Genomic DNA, 25770 nt, shown 5'->3' with positions numbered 1-25770 from the left:
CATTAATAATTCTATTTAAGAATGACCCAGAATTATTTTCCCTAGAAGTACAGAGGCCCCTTATTCCTGTCAAATACCTGGACTATGGGTAGCTTTTGTTCTGCGTGTGCACATCTTTAAAAGATGTTCATCTGTCATAAAAAGCAACACATGCTGCAATTCTGGTAATGTCTCCAGTGAGAGCGAGAGGGACTGGAGAGGAGACTGGTTTTGGTTGGTTTATTTGTTTAGTTTTTGGCCCCATGAAGCCAGCTACAGAGGGTGATTCCCCAGCCTTCACTGTGGAATCCTTTTTCATTTGTGAGATCTTGCATCTACTGTTAACTGTTAGTATTATTTCTGGGGCAGATATGGTCATGCAAGACAGACTTTGTAATAAGTTTCTTATGGTCTTGTTCAAGCTAAACATCTACTGATGCCAAAATGAATGATGTCCTCACGATAAACACATTTTCCCGTTATCACAGCGAATTCAGAGGAGAGATAAAAGCTTGCTGATTTAAAATGTTACACTGGTCTTTCTCAGCCATCATATTGGTAGATCTGTAGAATGTGTTCATTTTTTATTTTATGTATATCTGAGAGTAGTGTGATGCTGACTTGATATACACACTGATTTTAACATGTGACCGTGATATGAAGCCAGAATTTGGACATGATGGGGCTGAAGAATCAAATCAGGTTTGAAAATCATGTAGGAGTCTGCTGACAAGATTCGGTGGTCAACCTATTTTCATCAACCTTTGATGAACAAGCCATACATCAAAAACAAGTAAACAAGTAAATATGTGTTGTTGGTAGACATTTGCTTTGGGCAAACAAGTACACTATATATTTTGTGAGAAAAACACAATCCGTATATCTATGAATCTTGTTTGAATAATAATTGTCTATACACACTGGTGTTTAATTTCTTAGGTGATATATTTAGAACATGGAGATGTATTTGTTCTTGATGGATGGTAAGAATGGAGTCTTTGGGAGGAGATTATGGTGCAAAAAAAAAAACCCATCTCTAAAGAAGCCTGTCATTAACTGCTGAAGCAACCATACAAAGCAGGTGAGAGACAGTACACACGTGTCACACACACATGCACACATGTGTCCACATGTGTGTAAATACTCACGCATGCAGGTACACATGTGGTGGTTTTCAGCGGCAGGTGATGCTTTGTACCACTTTGGACACAGCCGCACATCATGCATAACAAGACCAGGCATAAACTCTGCATATTAATTACTCTAAATCCATTTGCCTCTCTTATTTATGACACATTCAGTCTACACATATTGTGTTATTTGCAACAGAAAACAAGATAACACATACATACATCACACACACACACACACGCACATATACAATCAACCCTGGATCACAGTTGTTCAACCAGTTCTAGATCACAACTATACAACTAATCCTGGATCACAACAGTACAACCAATCCTAGATCACAAATGTATCACCAAGGTCCACTAAATATCTGGTACCCCTGATGAATTCTATAGGCCACAGGCACCTGCATTCACATGTGCATACACACACACACACACACACACACACACACACACACACACACACATACATGTATGTATATCCACAGTCAACAGCACCATTCACAATGCAATTCTGAATTATCTGTCAAAATTAACATTGCATAAAGCCACATTAGGTAAGGAACCTGAAGCCTCTTCAGTGAGTCACCTAGATGCCTGTATAGAGACCCCAAAGTTGTTCTAAGCCATTTCTTCAAACAAAAGTCCACTTGGTACTATCACATATTTTCCATGCCCTACTTAGTAAAGCATGGTCCTAGTGAATGAAGCAGTAAACACACCCAGTGCATTGATTACATAATGGCTTCTCTCTTCAGACCACAAACAGAATTCTGAATACGAAGCCAATGAAGGAAAGCAAAGTACCATGGTAAAAATATCTTTAGTAATATTTAATCTACCTATAAGGTTGTAGTAAAACACAAGCTACTGGTCGACTTACAAGAAAGAGTCATTGGTTTTGCCTAGTTCTAGACTCTGAAAAGTCCAAGACTACAAACCACACATTCAGTGTGTGGGTACAATCAGGTCATAGGTAAAACTACCCCACCATGTCCTCAGAGGAGGTAGAATTGAATCAGTTTCTGATGATATTGTCTGTGGAGCCCAATCTCATCCAAGAGTGCTCATCTTGAAGTCTAATCATTTTACAAGGGCTTCAGATTGGTTATCAGATTGTTTAACATACGGAATTTGAAGGATCTAGAGAAATCACCCACCTTTCAATCGACCATATTTTGTTCAACGACAGAGAATATATAACATAATGTGTTACACAGATTACACAACAATCTTTTATCAATAGCTCATTGCCAATGAGAGTAATGATCACAGAAACTGCCATTATAAGACTCATCATTTCAACACTGTGGAAGAACATTCTGGGTCGGGTGGGACTTCACCTGCAGTTGAAGGAGCGCCCTGTGTCCTATTCATCCTTAACTGATATTAGCTACTCACTAAATGGCCTCAATGGCTCATACAGTCACATACATCGAAATATTACATTTTCTCTCAACTACATCTATATAATGCACCTGACATAATGCACCATTTATTATGCGTGCAGATTTATAGATACACATAGAATTTAATAATCCAGTTGAGAGAAAAGAGGATCTTACATGTCAGCTGAATTTTCCTTCTATCTCACATACTATTGGGCTTTCCAGTGGATTATTTTCCATACAAAAACGCCGAGGGTTAAACTATGAGGTTTTCATTTGGGTCAGTGCAACATCCCTCATACTTGATATCTTTCCACATGCCCCTTAATTGTACAGCTGAGCATGTTGTCCGCATAAAGTGGAGTTGTTGTCTCATATTGCACTTGAGTAAAATAAAACTTTAAGTCACAGTTTAAATTGAGCAGTACAGTTTCCATTTATCTGTATTAAATTTTACAGAGCAGTAGATAAAAATGGCGGATTTTTGGTGAGACTTGAGAGGTAGCATAGTAGTAGTTTGCCATTCCATATTTTTGACAGTTAAATTAGATAGGTGACCTCAGTAGGTCATGATTCCAACTTGAAAAGAATATTAAAAAATAAAAGTCATCCCAACAGGGGTCAGGTTATATGGCCGGGCATCTCAAACCACACAGGCCACATACGCCTGGTAATCTAAGTTTCATCCTACGAAGGAAAGAACTAATTCCACAGTCTTGTCCTCTGCCTGCCCACGATTCATGCACACGCATCACAGAACCCTTTAATAATAACTGAAAGTGTAAAGTCATCACACGATGCCATGGTTACTTCTAGCCCATCGATAAGATCACCTGAAATTTTTCTCTCTGTAGTGAGAACACTGACTATTCATTTCTTGGTATTTTTGCAAGAGAAAATATACATCATGCCTGACTAATGGTTCTGTAATGGTTCTGTGACACGTATGCATTTCAAAGTATCATGCAAATATTGGCATTATATTGGCAAATATAATGTGTTATATAATAAAGTATACAAAACATTGAGAATAAAATAAGGAATGTGTTAGATCTCCTATTAAGTGTATTTCACAGCACATGTCAATTGTAATTAATACTCTAATGATGGAGTCTATGGAAGCCTCTTACTGAAGGCACACTGTACTAAGTATGACTGAGGTGTGTAGCATAAGTCACCATGATTTCCAATTAGAAAATTTTATATCATAGTCTAGGAACTATATAATTATTTTTTAAATGCCTGAATGAATTAAAGATCCAAGACCTCCAGCATTTTATCAAGCCCTGAGATGAAGACAGAGATTTCAACTTGTACAAACAGCCCCCAGCTGGGCAGAATCTTTAACTCACTTGAAGTTCACAGTACTATTTAGAAAGAACAAGTGTCATTCAAGGGTTCTGGCAACCTAGATTGCCCCAGCTGAGTAGTCAGAGAGGAATTTAAAGCTAAGTGAATTTGTGTGTTTTATAAAATAATTGTCTACATTTTTAGCAATCCTGAACTTAAAAACCTTGCCCCCACCCCGTGCTGTTCACAAGATATCTTAGTCGGTTCCAAACTTTTTGTTGTTGTTGTTTCAATTTAAGTAAAAAGTCACTGCTTGAAAGTGCGAAGCTCTTACTCTTTAAAACTGAATTTCTTGGGATTTTTCTTTGTTTGTTTGTTATTTTTGTGAACCATGAAATAGCCAAAATTTTCTAAGAATATCCTAATCTATCTGTTCATACACCTCATTATTCATTGAACTATAATTTCCAACGTGGGGGAAAAACAAAACAAACTTCTGTACTTTGCACTAACTTTAAATGTCATCATGTCACTTCGACACCTTCTGAAGTACTTCCTAATTCTCTGTCTTCCCACGCAGTTCTCTCTCCCCGTACTTTAATTGTGGTTCTGCAGTAGCAAGCCTGCTCAGTTTAAAGCACACCGAAGGAGAAACTCACGAAATCTAACAAGTCGCATATTTCATGCAAGTTATGAAAAACGATATTTAAACTCAAGCTTCACCAGAAATTGCAGCACCACCTCCACATACTAAGGAAGAGCTAAATCCAAAGACAACAAAACCCAGCATTTCCCACTGGACGAGCTTGCACTAGCTTAGAAACGACTGTGATGCGTATACGGAGATAAGTACTCAGATCGTAATACATAACCCTCACTTGTGACTGCATCAAAATGAGGGGAAAAGAAACTCACTTGTGTTAAGAGCTTATTAGGTAATACCCTGCTGTGGGCAGGCTGCGTGAAGAAAACCCCATTAGCAGCTGAGGAGTTTTGCAGCCCTGGACATTTCTGAAGGACAGTCAAGTACGGGAATCTTACGTTCTTGAAAAGATGTGAAGAGCATCTGAAACCTGCTGTTGCGGCTGCCCTCGTCTGCCCACATGCGGATCACCCCAAGGCCTGTGCGCAGCATGACGTCATTAGCCACCGTGCTGCAGAACTTGGCCTTCAAGTCCTCCACAGAGCTGCTTCCGTCATAGACCGCCACAAAGTTTCTTTTGCACTCATTTGAATTCTGCATCTCATAGTCCAAGAAACGTAAATAAATCTGCAAAACAAAGACAAAACAAACTGTTCCTTTGAAGATGTAGAGCAGAGCTAGGGCTTCCTTCTTTTTTGTTCAGTCTCACAAGACAGCCTTGATTGCAATCAGCCCCATTATTTCCCCTTGTGGGCCGCAGGCAGACGAACTAGTGCAAAGCAAATTACCTTTAATATTTTTTTCAACCGTTATTATGCTGTTTTTTTAGGTAAACGCACCATTTCCTTTAGCTAAGTTTTCTTTCCCCGCCCCACAAATGATCCTGATGTCATCCCATGATGCATCTGAAATCAGCTATTAGCTCTCAAAACTTATACACTTATTTTGTTTGGTTACGGAAGTTACTTTAAATTCTTCTTTATGTACTATTGTCCAAGTGCCCTGGTTGCTTTGTTTGAGGGGGAAAATGGTATATAAAAGAATAATTCACATTGAAACTAAAGGAAAACAAAACTGATACTGAAAGACAGCTTTTGATATCAAACTGTTTACTTTGCACTGATTTACCTTTGAGGTGGAGCATGTTAAGACGGTTTTTAAAAGATCGACCTATGTATTTTATCACACTTTAAATCAAGCTGCTTAGCAAAATGTACACAAATAAAATTCAAGTTAGCAGTTGATGAATACAATGTACTTGGTCACCAGTTCATCTTTAGAGCTCCCAGTAATTTTGTGGCTCTCATGTTGTAACAACTTAGGCTCACGGAGTATAAACTACAAGTGAAATGTGAGGCTTCCTACCTCAAGGACATCCTGCGTCTAAAACAGTTGTTCTCGATGAAGGAACATTCTCTGACTCTCTGCCCATGTGTATTCAGAACCATAAGTGATGGATTCTGGCAAGAATCAGACTACAAGAACTTGTTTGTTCATTCATCCATCCATTCAGCAACGGCCACAGCCTGCCCTTTTAGTTGGTAGCGGCCGTAATGGTGCATTGTGCAAAGGATAGTAAGCAGCGGAATGAAACACCGAAAACATGTATTAATTAAACCACTGAACCAGCATAGGATGTAAAGCTAGAGGAACAATGTAAAGTAAAAGTGCGTGCAGCAAATTAGTGAAGGTGCGAGAATGGGTTCTGAATAAGCCTGGCCTCCTTTGACACATCGACTGTTTGTTAATACTTTATTCTTTAATCATGGACATATATAGGCTATTTCCTTTAAATTTTATTTACTTCATCTAGCATGCATACCCACTAAAGGCATACATTTATTTTTAAGTTTACTTTTGCCTTTCTACATTTGTTTTCTCAAAATTTATTATTTCAAAAAACTGAAATAAATGGGAAAACTTTCCCCAGATCTGTAAATGTCTATCCTGTTCAAAATTTCAGTACTTAAGCTAATAAAAATATATTAATTATCTTCAATGTTATTACAACATATTCATTGGTCCCTATAGCTTCTCTTACAAGTTAATTGCATGCCCTGTCCCCTGAAACAGTATATTTTAGCAATCTCCTTAACAGCCTGTGTGTCTTGTCTGGTTCAGTTTCTGCAATGTGGCTCAATTCCCAAACCAGGCAAAATGAACATTTGTAAGTGCAAAATCAATGATCCCATGCTTTTAACTCAAATCCTCATGTGAGACAAAGTAAAATCATTGTGAAACCTCATCTTCCCCTTCCCTCTCCTTCCCTCCCCTTCCTCCCCTTCTTTCCCCTCTTTTCCCTTTCTGTCCCTTCCTTTTCCTTCCCTTCTCTTCCTTTCCCTCCCTTTCCCTTCCTTTCCCTTCCATTTCCTCCCAATGTTTTTGTTTATTTGTTTGTTTGTTTGTTTGTTTGTTTGTTTTTGCCCTAACACTCCAGGCTTTTTTCTGGATGTGATAAGGTCTGGTTCAGTTATAACATTTCAAATGAACAAACTCCCACCTGACTGACTCCCTAACTCTGGCAGCATTTTCTATTATAGGCTCCCTGCTTGATTCGAATTGAACACATTTCAGGTTACAATTCCATATGGTACTTCCTGCCTACCTAACCAACCAGAACTCCCATTTCCTTTATTAACTTCACTTGTTCAGTGTTCATCATGTATTTATTGACTGTCCACAAATCCAACATGGCTTTTAGGTGCTATGGATAATAATTATGCACACATTCTACTGCCAGAGGTAATGATTATTTAAAGTAGCTATCAAAACAAACTATGACATACATCCAAAGTCTAGAACAATGTATTATAGGCCTGTGTAAGGCAAAAGTGAGCTGTGATGGCTCACTCCAGGTTACCCTGATATAATTATGAGAAGACACAGAGAAATATGGGCAAATGAATGGAATTGATGAGCTGCTTCTTTTTTTTTTTTTTTTTTTTTTGGTGGAGGGAGGATTCTGCGGCTTTTATTTTTGCATGTAAACAGTGGGAGTCTTGACGTTGGGTACCCTAGAGATTACACTGGAGCTCTGAGGGCTCCAAACACTAGTTGGGAAGTCAGGTGACAGAAACAATGATTCAGACCAATCACGTGATTACAAAGTTGGGGTCTCCAGCAAGGCTCCGGGTGATCAGGGGTGGACGTCTAAGGAAGCAGTGACATGGGAGAGGTAAGCACTGGGCCGGCCTTGAGCCGCCTGGATGACATTAGGGACAGAGGATTCGATTCGTAAGCTCCAGGGATCTCCAGCCCACACCTTACTTGGCCAGCAGGTTCTTGAAGGACCTGCCAGCAAACCTGGCTTTGCTGCAAAATTCTTCCTCGATTCTACAGATCTGATTGTATTTGGTCAGGCGCTCAGATTGGCAAGGGATACCAGTCTTGATCTGCCCATTGCAGAGCTCACCACCAGGTCGGGAATGAAAGTGTCCTCAGTCTCCCCCAGATCGATGGGACACCATGGCGCCCCAGCCATTGGACTGGACCAGCTTACATGCCTGCAGAGATGCGGTCACAGAGCCAATCTGGTTCACTTTGAGCAGGAGGCAGTTGCAGGACTTCTTGCCTGCAACCTTGGCAATCCGCTTAGAGTTGGTCACTGTGAGGTATCCCCCTCCACCTGGATCCCTGCATTAGTTGTGAACTCCTGCCAAGCATCCAGGTCGTCCTGGTCAAAGGGGTCTTCAATGAAAACCACTGCGGAGTCCTTGATGAAGGACTTGTACGTGTCAGCCAGCTGGTCGGGAGTGATGTACCAACTGGAATCATCTGGAGACTTGAAGTCCAGGTCATCCTTGCCAGCCCTGGAGAACTCGTAGGCAGCCACATCCGTGTCGATGACGTCCTGGTCAGTGGAGCTGGCCTTTGAAATTGCAGTTTTCAGTAGCTCCAGTGCTTTTTTGTTCTCCGGGAAGTTAGGTGCGAATCCTCCCTCATCACCCACATTGGTGGCATCTTTCCCGTACTTCTCCTTGATGACATTCTTTAGGTTGTGGTAAACCTCGGCTTCAATGCGCATGACTTCCCGGAAACAGGATGCCCCCACAGGCAGGATCATGAACTCCTGTATGGCCAGCTTGTTGCCAGCATGAGAAGCACCGTTGATCACATGGAAAGCTGGGACTGAGAGGATGACTTCTGGGTTGCCGACCAAGTCAGCAATGTGACGGTAAAGGGACATCCTCTTTTCCAAGGCACCAGTTTTGCAGACAACCAGGGACATTCCCAAGATGGCATTTGCACCAAATTTAGATTTATTCTTGATGCCATCCATCTCGAGCATCAGTTGATCAATCTTCTCTTGCTCCACAACATTCAGTTTCTTGGTAACCAGAGCAGGTGTGATAGTGTTATTGATGTGCTCAACAGCCTTTGAGACACCCTTCCCCATGAAGCGGGTCTTATCATTGTCTCGGAGTTCTAGAGCCTCATAGAGGACGCACCGCTGGGCACCGCAGCTAAGAAGAGACCTTTTGCGGTGTAGAGATCCACCTCGACAGTGGGATTCCCACGGGAGTCAAAGATCTCTCTGGCATAGATCGGAAGAATAGACTTGGTGAACTTCTGGCAGTTGGATCACTGCGAAGGAAGGAAAGAGGGTTCTGTAGACACCAAAGAGAGCGTTAAGGACAGACAGACAGGAGCGCTACTCTGTACCTGGGCGGCACTGCCAAAGAAACTTCTTGTTGCTATGGCTAATGGACAGACAACACAGTAACATTGCTGTCCGAAGTACTGAAAGTCCCCGCCAGCGCTCAGGTGTTGATTGGATCTTCCTCTGTCCTGCACCAGGCTCGGGAAACATTGCAGAGGACAGAAAGAGCACAGTGATGGAGGGTGGAGAAAAAGAATGTGAAATGTTGTTCTCTGCACATGCCATGGATACTGGATACATGGACTCACTGCAGCAGTAGTTGCTTGTGGAAGAGCTACACAAGATCAACTCAATTTAAAAAATTCCATTAATGATATGAGGAGGTGGGACTCTCAAGACAAAGTCCCTGCTGAGGTACTATTGATGGTCTCTGGGGGAAGAATCATCATTCTTCTTTAGGCACGTAACATGTGGCTACCCATACCGCACCATTTACATATATTCATCATAAATTGGACTTGGAAGGTTGAAATAAACAAATAAATGAATAAACAAACAAACAAATGAAAAGCAAACAAACTGTAAGGAAGATATGAAGTTAGGAAGGTGTGCTGTGGGTGTCTTAGGGACAGTTAGAGTGGATAAGAGGCATAGGTATGATCAGTTAATATCTATGCCTGTGAAAACTTCAAACAATAAATAAAATTATGAAAAAATAAATCTGAAGAATGTTAAATCCGCCAAATTTTTGCCACGTGCAATAATGTGTCTTTAACATAATCGCATGAAATGCTTTTTAAAAATAAGTCATTCTCAGGTGACCTTTACTAGAAAGCTGGGGCAAGGAATAAAATCATAACTTTCTTAAGAAAAATAAACAAATCAATGCAAGTTCCCAAAATAAGAATCGTAGGCTCTGTCATTTAGACTCTTTTCTTCACGTTCCTTTGCTCTCTCCTGAATAAAAGCCATCAATCTGAAAGTTCTATAGAAGCCAAATGAGAGTCTGCTGATGCTTGTGAGATAACAAAAATGATAAATAGTTGGAACTTGAGTATATTCTAAAGTACTCCACAATACCCTCGCATAGTTTATCATCCGTCAAAAGAATGTGCAAATTCAAGAGAGAAATACACAGTTTTACCAGCAAGAGAGGGGTCCACAAGAATACAAGACACAACACAGTCCACCTTTTGAAATACAACATAATATGACCATGGATATCACTAGTTTTACAAATTTTAACAAAATATCTGTACTCACAAAAATAAAAAAAGACGAATGAAAGTGATTAACTGAGTCAGGAGGGAAAATAGGTTTTTAATTTGGCATTTTTAAGTTGAAATATTTCATGAGATAATATGTCTAAGCACTTTTCCAGATCCTTATACTACAAGCAGAAACACAGATTGGAATAGTAATTTATTATCATGACAAAGGAGTCTGTGTGATCTATTAGCAATCACTTGAGCCCAAATAAATTCTTTTGCTTAGTTCCCTAAGCAACAGGAAATGTGAGTGTCACTTTTAGTTCTTCAAATGAATGGAAGAGATGAGAGTCATACCCAAGCTGTGTGAACAAACAGGCTGGGCTAAACCCAGAGCATTATTTTTTCCTTTGGGCTTAGCTATTCCTTGGCCTAGGCCTGGGAGATTCTATCCTCCATATAATCTCCCTAGTTTACTGATTAAATTCAGCTTCTCTTAGCTTCTGATTCAATTGCTCTGCTTACCTTCATGCTAACTTTCACAATATCATCTAATCTTCTGCCTCCTTCTCATTCCCCAGCTCATTCTGTTTTCACCTGTGTCTAGATTGTTTTCTCTGTCCCAGTAATACTGTCCCAGTAAAACTGGCACACACATACCACCACTTTTCTCTCTCCCTACGCTGTCCTTAGGTAGTCTCTCTTTCCTTTCTGTTCTCTTGAGAATTGATCATGAATTCTTTCTCTAATTCATTCTGTCAAATCTTTCTCTGATTCACCACTTTGTCTGCCCCTCTATTAGACATCACTTTCAAACATAGCTGCTTCCTTCTATAATCTAACTTTACCTTCATTTTTAGAGATTAGAGGTATGTACTAAGGGGATGTCTGTATTCTGGCCAGAAGAATTAATAGGATATTTTCCCAGTTGGATCACACAGAACTGAAAGGTCTTTGTATGTCATCCCTTGCCAAAGCTGGATATTGCTGGATTAAAATTCCTCTACAAGCAGATTTACGCAAGAACTGTTAAAGAAAAAGAGAACTTGGATTCAGGAAAGTCAAACATTTTATCTTTATTTTTTGAAGTGACATGGGGACTGTCACTTTTATAGTTTCATCTTTGTATAAGTTTGGACTTTAAACATGGTTGACATCAACCTGCTTAGTATCTTCACTGCATCTCATGCAGTCTTACAGAAAATTTTTAGAAAATGCTCATATTTGATAAATTCCAAAAAGAAAGTTGTCATCTTAAGGAAAACTAACCTTAACAAAAGGGAAAAAAGGGAAAACCCCGTAAAGCCTACTATTTCCGTTTTCCTAAACAAGTTCAAAAACCTGTTGATGAGAAACCAGGAAAGGGAATAACATTTGAAATGTAAATAAAAAAATACTCAATTAAAAAAGAAATGTAAAAAAAAAAGAAGATATCAATGAAACTCAGAAAATAAATATGCCCTTTGAAATAAATCACTATCTTTAAAAAACACACACAATAAAGCTAAGGCTACAACTTGGTGGTGTTGTAGTTAGAAAATCAGATGTATACTTGGTCAAGCTTCGGCTTATGCAGTGTGTCTGCACTATCCCTGTAGGCATTGGGTGCCATGCACTCACGGTGAACAGTGATGGGTAATGTCTTCCATTTCTGTATCTCAGAACTAAACAACTGCCCTTACAGGAGTTGGCATGTACACATGTAAAGCATTTATGATTATTTTGAACTTCAAATTTTTGTATTTAATAGGAAAGTAAAGGGTAAGGTATTTGGTTCACATACTGTGAACTGTTCGTGCATAAGGAAAAATTCCAAACATTCTGATCAAGATTTTTTTTCCCACAGGATCAAGGACTTTTCCTTCTATTGATGCTGGACAATGCCATCCTCTGCTACATATGTGGCTGGAGTCATGGGTCCCTCCATATGTACTCATTGGTTGGTGGTTTAGTCCCTGGGAGCTCTGATGAGAACTCTTTAGTTGATAATGTTGTTCTTTTGACGGTGTTGCAAACCCCTTCAGTTCCTTCAATCTTTTCTCTAACTCCTCCATTCGGGTCCCTTTGTTCAGTCCAATGGTTAGCTGCAACCATCCTCATCTGTATCAGTAGGGCTCTGGCAGAGCCTCTCAGGAGACACCCATACCTGCTTCCTGTCAGGAGGCTTGCTTCCCCAATGTAGGGTAATGCCAGGGCGTTGAGGTTGGACTGGGGAGTGGGAGTGGGAGAGCATCTTCGTAGAAGCAGGGGGGTGGGGGGAAGGGGTATGGAAGAGGTGGAAAGGGGATAATATTTGAAATGTAAATACATAAAATATCCGAGGAAAATAAAATTAAAAAGATGATTTTTTTCACTAGCTACAGTCTTTCATATAACATCTTTCTGAAAATTTCTGAAATATCTTCCTTGCATTGGAGGGCAACTGCTAACACCCTCCCATAAATAGTGGTTCAAATCCCTTGTCATTTTGTGTATTTTTCTGAGAATAAATTTATCTATTTGTATATTCAGAAAGAGAAGAAAAAAGAATAATTTTAATTATGAAAATAATATTTAAGGTTTTTTAACTCTGTGAACATCTAAATGTTTTAAGTGTATATCTCAAATATAATATGATAGATATTTTATATAATTTTTATTTCCTTAAAAATTAATCCAAGGTCTGATTAAAAGCACTTACTGAGTTTGCAGAAAAGACCCAAATTCAGTTCCCAGCACCAACCGCTAGTGTATCATAACCACCTGTATGTCCAGCTCCAGGCTATGTAATACCCTCTTCTGTCTTCTGAGGAGCACACAGGTACACATACACAAACACACAGACACACACACACAAACAAACATACACACACACACACAGACACACACACGCACACACACACTCATACACGCACGCACAACATGCACATATACATAATTAAAAATAAAACTCATGATTATAAAAATAACAAACCAAGCAAACACTGAACACCTGTTGTATCTATGAAATCAATTATTATGAAAAACTTTCACTTTTTACAACAAGGTTTGGTTTAGGCCAAATATGCATTCTGAATTTCTAATCATAAGGTGTTGACCTTAATATAAAGCAGTCTCATTTTAAACAGTTTTAAGATGAGCATTATGACTGGAATTATTGTGTAAAATTTGTGACATAATGACTCCAAGAAAAGACTTATTTCAGGGAGCAAAAGAAAAAATAAGAAAGAAAAGCCTCTCTACTCCTTCTGCGAGGGAAGGCAAAGGGAAATGATCAACAGAATAATATATAAGTCTAGTGAAATAGTCAGATCCAAATCTCTTCACAGTGAATCATTTTGATGTGTTTTCCTTTTTAATCAATCACAAAGGTTTGGAACTGACAGGATGATTTATTGAAAAAGACACGGGCAATTTCAGAACACATAAACCATTTTTGGTAGTATCTGTTTTCCAAATTGCAGTAATACAAAAGACAATGCTGTGTTTATATGCAAAGCAAGTAAATTTAGCAGAAGTTATTAAGTAATCCATTACAAAGAGCTCAGAGCTCAGAGCTCCTCCCCTGTGTCATAATGACAAGAAAAGCAAGGACTGAGGCAATTATTTGAGTCTCAAAAGAAAATTTTATTCACAATAAATAAATGTTCAGTCATCTCTGGTCTGCCAAATGTTATTCATGAGTTCAAGACAACTGGACATCTTAATATTTGAACCACAGTCTAAAAGCATGTACCGAGGGCTTTGCGGTTGCTGTTTTTGACTGGAAAGGTCAGGATTATATCAGACAGAATATTACATGAATTTGGAAGGTTGAAAAATCTTCACCTGGGAAACATAAATAATACTATTTTCTAAAATGTCAAAACATAAACACTCAACAATAGATTGTGCTATAAGGATATTAAATTGGTGTTTAGATAGTTATGGGAAAATAGCAAAACATTTGAGTGGCCTTCTATATTCTTACATTCCACAGCTAACATTTCATTCTAAAAGTTGTAGTATAACTCTCATTGTCTATTATTTACTACATTAAAATTTCAATTTTCATTCATCTCATAATTTGAGATAATGAAGGAGCAGACTCAGTCCGTAAAACCCTTGATAATTTTTCTGTTTTCAATTCTAATCATTTTCCATTGTTTATTGCATTTACCTTCTAATATTATGTATGAAATGCTATCAGATTTAGTAGGTCTGTTTATTACTTCACAAATCCCAGATTAGAAAGACTCCAGATTTAGATTTGATTATCTTTTCAAAGTCTGAAATTCCATGGTTTTGGATTTCCACGATCAACACCGCTATTCATACCCATGGCTACCTTCTTTCTGAAGAAGTTCCTTTGCTCCCCTGACTCCATAGCTCCCTTCTTGGCCAATGAAGAAACCTCTACTTTTAAGGGCTATGTGATTAGATCAGACTCAGCTGGGCCACTTCCCTTTGCTCAATGGCACCTGAATGACAGTTTCACTCTATCCCTCAAACATCCTTTACCAGGTAACTTAATTTGATGTAACCAGATATGTGTTTCTGTGATACACTTACAAAGTTAGAACTGGTGCTGAAAACTCTGGAGGTCTCATAAATCCTGCCCCTACACATAGATCACCATATAAACAGTGTTAAGAACTTGATAATTTTTCAATGAAATACAGACTTATTTTTCATCCTTCCATATTGATTTGACTATAAGCAAATTTACAATACTTTGGTTTTATACAAAAGTTCACTTTAATTTGAAGTAAGAAAAATAATAGCTCTCAAAAGGTAGATCTTTATTCTCCCCAAACATTAATGATTCACTCTCGTTGGCACATGTTTGGTGAATCTTTGACTCTATCTCTTCTCTCCTTGCGTACATTGGATCTTTTTCCTGATTATAGTGGTTCTGTAATATCAGACTGGCCCAGGAGGTTTGAGATTATTGCCCTTTCTCCAGCCCCGCTAGTAGCTAGCCAAATATCTGAGCTAGTCACAAACACATATTTATGGGATTTGGATTTTAATAGGACTTTCATATGATGTCAGCCAAAAATTACTTGATGTAATTATTATGCAAGACCCCTGCCAAATTCTGCTCTCATTCTGTCCCTGAAATATCATTTGATCCCCATCACAGAACCCTAAGTATATTGAATTAATAGGAGTTTATCTCTCATTTCAAATGGACAAAGTACAGTTCCTAAAACAATGTAGATTGAGGAGGTTGCTGTTATGCTCTTAGTGTAGCTTAAACATTATATGAGTTTTCTAAACAGCATTTGTAAGAATTTCTATTGTTATGTATTTATAGATATATAATGTATTACAGCTATATTCATCTCTCTTATTGCCCTGTCTTAGCCCTTTCTTACTTTACTGCTCTTTTCCCAAGTAGTCTATCTCCCAGATTCATGCAATTTTTTAAAGGATCAATTTTAGTTAAAGTCGTTTGCAGGAGGAATAGGCTATTTTACTAGACTACGGTCAATTTAGCAATAGCTACAACAGAAGAAAGTGGTATATACTCTTCTGGAAGCCATTAGCTGCCATTAGCTCCTCAGGAAATGTAGGGCCTCATGAGTCTAGCCCCCAGCTAGAGTTGAATGGTTAATGGTTCATTTTTGCAGGTTCTGCATATACTTAATGTGGTTATCTACAAATACCTAAAGTCCATCTCTCGTGAATTCACCTTTTTGTACAGCCTTGTTCTAGAATCTCCATGCAAAATGTCTGCTCACATAAGTGTGTTTGTACCCCATGGTTAACTCAAAATGGCTTCTTCTGTCCTGACGCTGCGCTGCTTATTCCATTTCTAAATGGCCCCATCATGAATGGATTTCCAAAATTATTCCTTCTCTGCTTTTCCTTGGGGGTGCTGATGGATCATGTTCATAATTAAAGGGGTCATCTACGTTAATAAAGGAGATATTGTCACATCCTAATTGTCAAATGCTAAGGGACAATTTGCAGTATATACAAACTTTACACCTATCATGTAAACTTTTTAGCAACTCCGTTGTGTACTGTGGTAGGGTCGGGAGATACCATTCAAATAGTCACAGCTACCCGTTTCAAGCTTGACTTATGCCTTGATAGTTTATGCTCATAATTACTAGGATATCCACAAAAATAGGAAGCCCCCATGGCCAGTAAACCTTGTTCCTTGGTTTTCTCCACAGCATTCAATTCCACTTCCTGTCTTCACAGCCTCTAATTGAACGGAAAAGGGCTGTCACAATAGAACCATCTTGGTTCAGCTCTGCAGGAAGCATTGCCTTTGGGTCACAGACTGCCAGATTCTGTGACAGGCAGGTGCACTAGGCATTGTTGTTCTGAGCCTATACAAAAGACAGCTTATTTGCCATCTGGAAGAAGGAGGCGTGTGTTTACACTCCACTTTAACACTGAAGTGACAAGGTGCTGCTAAAGACAGCAAGGTGCTGTGCGTGCAGTTCCTGTTTATGAAAGTTGGCTTTTAAAAAAGAGTTTTCATTCATAAAGGTGAAGGAAAACAAGCACTTTCCTGATAAATTTAGCTCACTGATCATCCAGGTAAGTGTTTATGACTTTTAGAGAACAAATACCAGTTCTTCCTTAAAAATTCCTTCTGGTGTCAAGGTTCGGATGCAGGGCCTGACAGAGGTTAGCAAAGTGCTCTAGTGACAAGCCCTTTTTGCCTTTGATTTTGAGATAGGGTCTCAATAACTTGTCAAGTCTAGCTATGCAAACTCACTCCCTCTACTGTCTAAGCTAACCTTGAAGTGGAGTGGCAAGCAACGGAGAAAAAGAAAGAGAAAAAAGAAAAACAGTGTCTAAATTGTTACAAAGCAAAAAAATAATTTTTAAAACTTTCCTCAGATGCAAAGAGACTTGTAACTATCAGAGCTGTGAACAGGACTGTGGTTTCTTCCATCCCAAGGCTTAGTAGCTACATGTTTGGAAAAGAGATGTCATATATATATATATATATATATATATATATATATAATATGAAGTACATGTAATGTATATATACACAATTCAAGAAGTACTTTGGTTTGTTGATACATCAGTACTTCTTGAAGAGCAAACGTCCTTCAAATTCAAAAGAGAAAAGACAGTAGTACTATTTTTTTTTACTTAACTTGAATATCCTACCACCAAATTCTATGGTGTCTTTCTTAGTATTTCCTCCACTGGCTGCCCAAAAAGATTGAGTTCTGTCATGGACTCACTCACTGTCTTCCCGCTACCTAGGCTTCTGCTCGTGTCAGTCTACCTATCTTGCCTTCCCACATATTTCCAAATTCTATTTCTGACCTGCAAATCCAGTCACATTCCCTTTCTGTTCACCTTCCTTCATATCACTGAACATTTGGGATAAAGTCTCCATTCTCTGGAAAGGCCCACAGAGGTTAGAACTTACAGATGGACTTGCCTCCCTCTACACCCATTGGCTCATTAGATCACGTCCTACTGAATTAATTCCTGAAAAGTGTGCAGTCTTCTGTGTGCATGAAGTCCCCAATGCACTCCCTGTCGTCCTGAGCACCTTCCTACTGTGTAGCTGCTATCGTTCTGTTTCTCATGCCATTCTAATGAGATCCTGGCTACTGCTGTCTTTTCTCTTTATACTTTCCTTATCTACAGCTTGGGATCAGATCTTCTGCTTGGCTGGTTTCTTTACATATATGTCTTAGTACTAAATATAGAAAACATAAGGAATAAGTATGGAGTGGTGGGAGTGGCGTGTGTACATGTGTTTGTGTGTTTGTGTGTGTGTGTGTGTGTGCGCGTGCATGTGTGTGTGTGTGTGTGTGTGTGTCTCAGAGTACACATGCACATGTGAACAACTGCATGAAGGTCGGAGGTCAGATTTAGAAATTTGTTCTTGGGTTTTATTTATACTCTTTTGAAGACAAAGTATCTTAGACTTGCTTCAGGGTCTCTTACTCCCCTCTGTATAATCTGTTTGCCAGATCCCACACTGCAGATGATGCTAGAAAGTTAGGTTGAGCAGGTAAACACAAGTTTCATTTCCAAGCACAGGAAACTAACTGCTAGCTAACAGCACATTTGACCCATGCCCCAGTGCTACCAGATAATGTGAAAACTAGATGCTTCTCAAGACCGCTCTTGGGAGCTGACTTCACCCTTGAGACTGACCTTGGATCGTGGTGGGGCTCGGATGTACCATTTGCAATCCACGGCTTCACTGGCAGAAGCTTTGCCTTCCTTCAGAATCTGTATGGACTCCACAATTCCTTCCGGGCCGCCCATCTCAAACTCACACGCTGAATAATAAGATGGATCCAAACACACAAAAAGATGGATCTTGAATAATAAACCCAAAGTATACTTAATTACAGAAAACAAAGACCTCTGGACATTATCAAATTTCTCTTTTACCAACCTGGCAATGGTTTCAAAACTCCAAGGTCCTTAAAGTCGGGATCTTAAAAATTGAGAAAATGACAATTAGTTCTATTCTGCATGAATTCCCCACAATGATATTGAGTAATATTCCATCAAGTTATCCAGGAAGTAGCCTGCGTATATACCTTTGAAAATACTAAGTGATAAAATAAAAAGTACGGGTTAATGTTAAGTCAGAAAATTCGAGTGTATGTCAGGACAACTGTTTATTGCTATTGACTCTTTCTCACTATAATAAGCTGTTTGAAACTTCCGATCATTACTGTATCTTATACTCAAACTCATGATATGTTTTTATAGCATATCCACAGGTAAGGCATAGTTTAAGTCACTTCCATATATTATAGATATAATTCATGTTCTACTTCAAAGGATTCTACCATTGTGGAAACACATTCTTGCAGGGGCGGGGGAGTTGTGAGCAGCTGGGACTTCATGTATCAAAGTGAAAACAACCCTTTCCCTCTAATTGAAAGACTTGTCCTGTTTTCCTGGCATCTCTAACTCTCACCATGCTGTCTTTTACAGTAATCCTCAATTCTCTACTTTATAAAGTCAATAGCTTTTTCTCCTGTCTTTCTCTGTGAACCTAGTTTCACGAACCCCTCCCTTTTTGCTTGTTTACATGCTTCTTGAGAAGCTGGACTCATCATCCAGTGTCCTCGTTAAAAGGCAAAACCCATGTCCTCATACCCATCTCCTGGGTTTGGTTGTAAAGTAGGAACCTAGCCCATGCTGTGAGCCTGAAAAGGGTATCTGAATACATAAGGCATTTCCCCCTCTCTCCTTGAATACACAAGGCATTTGTAGTTTTCTTCTACATTGGAGATCTTCTGAAATCATATGCAGTGGACTACTTCATTGTTGAGAGGCCCAGTGGTCAGAACATGCTGACTGTGACAAGAAGCCGAATGAAACACAACCCATATGGGGAAAATTCCTCTGATTTGAAACAGTAGATGTCCATAGAGCCTGGCCTGTTTGAACTGAATTTTCTCTTACCTGTGGTAAAGTTACCAATGGCTATGGTATAGGATTAGAGACTTTGTCTGAGTACTTCAAAATTAATTGTGGGATTTAACATGCTGCTTTTTGTAATAAAATTTGGACTGGATAAAAAATTTTACAAAGTTTAAAATATTTTCTAAAATATCTTTCAAGGAAGAACTTGAATTGCAGTATAAAACATTTTTTTTCATTATGGCAAGAATAAGGAGTATATATTAAGACCCTGTGAGATTCTTTGATATCTGTGTCTACGTGTAACACAACTTGAAGGGTTCATGCCCTTGTGTGTGAGCATACTGATCATGCACATGTAGGCAAGCATTAGCGGTTTTCACTGCTTGCTATTTATGTGAACTAGTCTGCTGGCAGTGAGCAATGCAGTATTAAGTATAGAGTTCCCCAATTGTATTGAAGAGTTAAATTTCAAAAAGAGCCGCCCCTCCCCTTCCTCATCCCCCTGCTGAGTGAGATGAGTCACCCTACCCACATTGCTGAGATACTAGATTGCACGTATGCTTTGCTGATGTAACTCCGCGTCAAAAGTAACTGTGCACCATTTGAATCAGCCAATCATGTGTAACCGAGTGAAATCCCCTGGCTTTCCCTATATCAACCCCTGCCTTTTGAGGCTCATGGTCGGCTCCTCTATGTCCTGCGTGAGAGGCATGTCGGCCCGAGACCTTGGTGTCGGCCCGAGATCTCGTTAATAAAGCTGCCTCTTGTTGTTACATCAAGATCGGTTTCTCGTGTTTCCTGGGGCACGCCATCCCGAGACTGGAGCAAGAGTCTCCCCAATTTGGGGTTCTTTCAGTATCAAGTATTTTCACTCAGATCATTATAAAATCTACCAGAATTTATCTGTGTATGCTGAATCAAGGACAAAACACTTTTAACTAATAGACCATTATTTTTAGAAATACATGGAAATAATTTTCTTAAATTTCATCAGACAAAGAAAATTTATGTATATATTGTCCCTTAAAAATGCAGGGAAAAGGCGTATATATCATTTACATTAAACAATTTACTGGTAGTCATTTTTTCCTCCTTCAGCATCAATAGGCATCTCACTTTACAATAAACATCTACTAAATGCCTGCCTGCATCCTACATTTTATGTAAAATCACTCACGTTTTCAGCACTAAATAGTCTCCTTACCAGTAGACTTACTCTTTTTAGAAAAAAATTAGGGTTAGGGTTAGGAGTCAATCACACTTTTTGGAAAAGTCAAGCTTTGGAGTAGGCTGAGATTGTACGGGACTGTTATCCTGCACATCAGAGATCGAGGTGGTAATACCACTCCAAGTTCAAGAACGCATTAGTCTGCACAAGTTCTAGGGCCAAATGAGACCAGTGAGGCCTTGTATCAAGAAGTAATAATGAAAACAAAATCAAGACTATGCATGCATATTGCAGCTCATTTGAAGGACATTTTCGGGGGAGGGAGTTTAAAGCCATGGATTTAACCTTCAGCAGCAAAATGCATATGCCAAGGGGAGGGCAATAATGGGGGAGGATCGGGAGAGGAACACCCACACAGAAGGGGAGGGGGAGGGGCTAGGGGGATGTTGGCCTGGAAACCAGGAAAGGGAATAACGTTTGAAATGTAAATAAGAAATACCCAATTTAATAATGATGGGGGGGGGGGAAGAAAAGAAAAATAAATAAAAAATAAAAACTCAAAACAAAAAAAAAAAGATTTCCCACCTCATGTGTGCAGATTTTTCTTATTCATTTCTCCCTTTTTACTCTTTGGCTTCTAATTTAAAATGTCTCTCATTAAAGCACATTAGCAATTTCGTGATCAGAAAGTTTCAGCTGCACGTGGTTATAATTTGGGGAGAAATTAAGTTAATGTTCTGTCTTCCAGTTCAAAGGAAAACACTTGTCATTTTTATAACTCATACAGCACCAGGTTGCTATGAAAGCTCGTACTGGGGAATAAAAACTTATTTTTGTTTCATATTGATAGCGATAGTAACGATGACTTAAGATACTTTGAAAAATTGTTTTTGCATTACTGTTTTGGAAAACTATAATTATAAATTCCTCATATGATCTGCAGCCAAACAATCAAAATCACACTTGAAAGAGCCTGAATTGGATGGACGAATATAAAGATTGATTGATAGTTCCTGGTTATTTGGGAGCAATGAGACAGATTATTATGAAGACACATAGTAAAGTTGAACATAATGATCGGCCTCTACTCTCTCAAATGTCTCTCAAAATAGGTTCTCCATGAAGAAACTTGAATCAATTTTAAACATGTAAATGACCTCATGAGGGTCACTCCACATCCCACTGTACTTTGGTTCTGATCACAGCTCTCCATGTATTCCTCATGGGCCCCAGAGGAAAGACCATGGGTATCCTGTTCTATTCTCTCTTGCTTCCCTTGATACAATCTCAAAAAACTTTCTCAAACATGCCAGTCGAAGAGAACACATTTTCTTTTGCAGTTAGATGTTTTTATGAGAATTTGCAGCCATTTTTCTCTGAGCTTATGTTTTTACTAACAATGTACTTCCTTTCCATGAGGACATGACAAACTGAACTCTATGACATATTTATGTGGGATTTACAGCATTTGCAGATGGTCAATAATGTTAATGAATTAAACATAATTATGGATGTACAGAAAATTATAAGTGTGCAGAATTTATTCCTACTTCATCGTTCTGTGTGTACATATGTCTGCCAGTTTTTATACTTTAACTTTTCCTATCAATATGTAGGGTCAGGCTCATAGACAAGCTTTTCCTGTAAACACACATCAATGTAGGTGCCCTGTGAAAGATCACTTCATGCTGACATTTATTTCTCAGGCATGCAGTTATGCCTTGTTCACTCAGCCTTTCACAAGTGTACATTGTCATGTAACAATCTTGGTCCAAGACATAAGGAAAGTTTAAATTTAGCAGGTGGGCTTACAGAGCCTTGGAGAATTTGAAGAAAATTTCAGAGTCTTTTCCTATCGCAGTCAGTCTTGAAGTCATATCTGTTAAATCGTTCTAACTCTGTCAGCTTCCTTTCCAAAGTGAGTTTGTACAGTACATAATGCTGTATACAGAAATGTACATAACCAATGAATGCAAACTAAAGAATGCATGACATGTTATGAACATCAATTCCCATATAATGACCTAAGTATGATTACAAAAAGAAGCCATTTGCTGGTGTTTCCAAAGATACCCTAAGGCGGAGTGCTTTTGCTTACAAGTACACACATGTTCAGACATCACCTCACTTTCCTTGGCCCCTTCTGTGTTGTGTGTTCTTCCTGGTGCCAGTTGTGGCATCACAGTAGTCTAGGCACTGCAGGGCTATGCTGAACTGTAAAACTTACTCTTTTTTTTTCTCATGAAGAACCTATTAAACTGTGGCCTATTTTGCTTCTGGTTACTGACATTCACTATTTTTTATTTATGATGTTAAATTAATTTTCTCGATTTCTTTACTTTTATTGGATATTTTTATATTTCAAATGTTATCCCCTTTCTTTGTTTCCCATCCATAAACACCCCTATCATATCCCCCTTCCCCATTTTTCTATGAGGGTGTTCCCATACCCACACACCCGGCCCTTCCCACCTCCCACCCTGACATTCCCCTGTATTGGAGTATCTAGCCTTCATAGGAACAAGAGCTTCTCCTTCCATTGGTGTCCAACAAGGCCATTCTATGCTACATATGCACCTGGAGCCATGGGTCAGTCCCTGTGTATTCTTTGGAGGGTGGTTTAGTCTCTGAGGGCTCTGGTTGGTTGATATTATTGTTCTTATGGGATTGCAAACTCCTTTAGCTCCTTCAATCCTTTCTCTAAATCCTCCAGTGGGGACCCTGTTCTAAGTTCAATGGTTGACTGCAAAAGTTTGCCTCTGTATTTGTCATGCTCTGACAAAGCCTCTCAGTAGCCAGCTATATCAAGCACCTGTCAGCATGTACTTCTTGGCATCAGCAATATTGTCTTGTTTTGGTGGCTGTATGTGTATGGGCTGAATCCCCAGGTGGGGCAGTCTCTGAATGGCCTTTCCTTCAGTCTCTGTTCCAAACTTTGTCTCCATATTTTCTCTTATGAATATTTTTGTTCCCCCTTCTATGAAGGACTGAGGCATGCACACTTTGCTTGTCCATTTTTTGTTTTTTTTGAAATTGATGTGGTCTGTGGATTGTATCTTGGGTAATCTGAGCTTTTGGGATAATATCCACTTATCAGTGAGTGCATACCATGTGTGTTTTTCTGTGATTAGGTTACCTCACTCAGGATGATATTTTCTAGTTCTATCCATTTGCATATTAATTTCATTAAGTCATTGTTTTAATAGGTGAATTGTACTCCACTTTGTAAATGTATCACATTTTCTGTATCCATTCCTCTTTGAAGGACATCTGGGTTCTTTCCAGCTTCTGGTTATTATAAATAAGGCTTCTATGAACAGAGTGGAGCATGTGTTCTTGTTATATGTTGGAGCATCTTTTGGGTATATACCCAGGAGTGGAATAGTTGGGTCCTCTGATAGCATTATGTTCAATTTTCTGAGGAACCTTTGCAAATTCATTTGGAATAACAAAAACCACAGGATAGTGAAAACTACTCTCAACAATACATGAACTTCTAGGTGAATCATCATTCCTGACCTCAAGCTGTATTACAGAGCAATAGTGATAAAAACTGTATGGTATTGTTACAGAGACAGAGACAGGCAGGTAGATCAATGGAATAGAATTGAAGACCCAGAAATAAACCCACACACCTATGGTCACTTGATTTTTGACAAAGGATCTAAAACTAATCCACTGGGGGGAAAAGATAGCATTTTCAAGAAATGGTGCTGGTTCAACTGGAGGTCAGCATTTAGAAGAATGCAAATCAATCCATTCTTTTTTTTTTTAAATTTATTTATTATATATACTATAGCTGTCTTCAGATACACCAGAAGAGGGCATCAGATCTCCTTACAGATGGTTGTGAGCCACCATGTGGTTGCTGGGAATTGAACTCATGACCTCTGGAAGAGCAGTCGGATGCTCTTAACCTCTGAGCCATCTCTCCAGCCCAAATCAATCCATTCTTATCTCTCTGTACAAAGCTCAAGTCCAAATGGATCAAAGACCTCCCCATAAAACCAGATACACTCAAACAAATAGAAGAATAAGTGGGGAAGAGCTTCGAACACAAGAACACTTGGGAAAGTTTCCTGGAGAGGGCACCAATGGCTCATGCTCTAAGATCAAGAATAGACAAATGGGACCTCATAAAATTGCAAATCTTCTGTAAGGCAAACGACACTGTCACTAGGACAAAATGACAACCAACAAATTAGGAAAAGATCTTTATCCATCCTACATCCAAAAGAGAGCTAATATTCAATATATACAAAGAACTCAAGAAGTTAGACTCCAGAGAATCATATAACCCTATTAAAAAATGGGACACAGAGCTAAATAAAAAATTCTCAGCTGAGGAGTATCGAATGGTTGAGAAGCTTGTAAAGAAATGTTCAACATTCGTAGTCATCAGGAAAATGCAAATCAAAACAACCCTGAGATTATACCTCACATCAGTCAGAATAGCTAAGATCAAAACTCAGGTGACAACAGATGCTGGCAAGAATGTGGAGAAAGAGGAACACTCCTCCATTGTTGGTGATATTGCAAGCCGATACAACCAATGTCTTAGTGTGTTATTGCTGTGAACAGACACCATGATCAATGTAAGTTTTATAATGGACAATATTTAATATTTAATTTAGCTTACAGGTTCAGAGGTTCAGTCCATTATGATCAAGGTGGGAGCATGGCAGCATCAAGGCAGGCATGGTGCAGGAAGAGCTGAGAGTTCTACATCTTCATCCGAAGGAAGCCAGGAACAGACTCAGCATCCTAGGCAGCCAGGAGGAGGATCTCTCTAAGCCCACCCCCACAGTGACACACTTCCTCGACCTTCTAATAGTGCCACTCCCTGGGCCAAACATATGCAAACCTTTACAACCAATCTGGAAATCATTCTGGAGGTTCCTCAGAAAATTGTAAAACTTACTCCTGCATTTATGGGAAGAACAGCAAGTATTAAGATTTTCTACCCATATTTTAAATCTGCTTCTTCATGTATTTTCCTATTTGTATAGACTGGAA

At 39.0% G+C, this 25770-nt stretch overlaps 1 protein-coding gene and 1 pseudogene across 4 annotated transcripts in view; both read right to left on the bottom strand.

Moving 5' to 3' along the window:
- Positions 1 to 25770, bottom strand: part of Neto1 (neuropilin and tolloid like 1) — a 120394-nt gene that overhangs the window by 27520 nt on the left and 67104 nt on the right. For all 4 annotated transcript variants that reach the window (XM_087592699.1, XM_087592700.1, XM_087592698.1 and 1 more), the window contains 3 exon segments: positions 18601 to 18642; positions 18354 to 18481; positions 4832 to 5060 (listed from right to left, as the gene is read on the bottom strand). In XM_087592699.1, coding sequence (XP_087448825.1) covers positions 4832 to 5060; positions 18354 to 18481; positions 18601 to 18642 — 399 coding nt within the window.
- On the bottom strand, positions 7635 to 9030 carry LOC147999903 (alpha-enolase pseudogene; annotated as a pseudogene).

This window comes from Rattus norvegicus, chromosome 18 (assembly GCF_021556685.1).
Source record: "Rattus norvegicus strain SHRSP/BbbUtx chromosome 18, alternate assembly SHRSP_T2T, whole genome shotgun sequence".
NCBI lineage: Eukaryota > Metazoa > Chordata > Mammalia > Rodentia > Muridae > Rattus > Rattus norvegicus.
The sequence above is the reverse complement of the archived record's forward strand: the minus strand, read 5'-3'. Positions and strand labels throughout refer to the sequence as shown.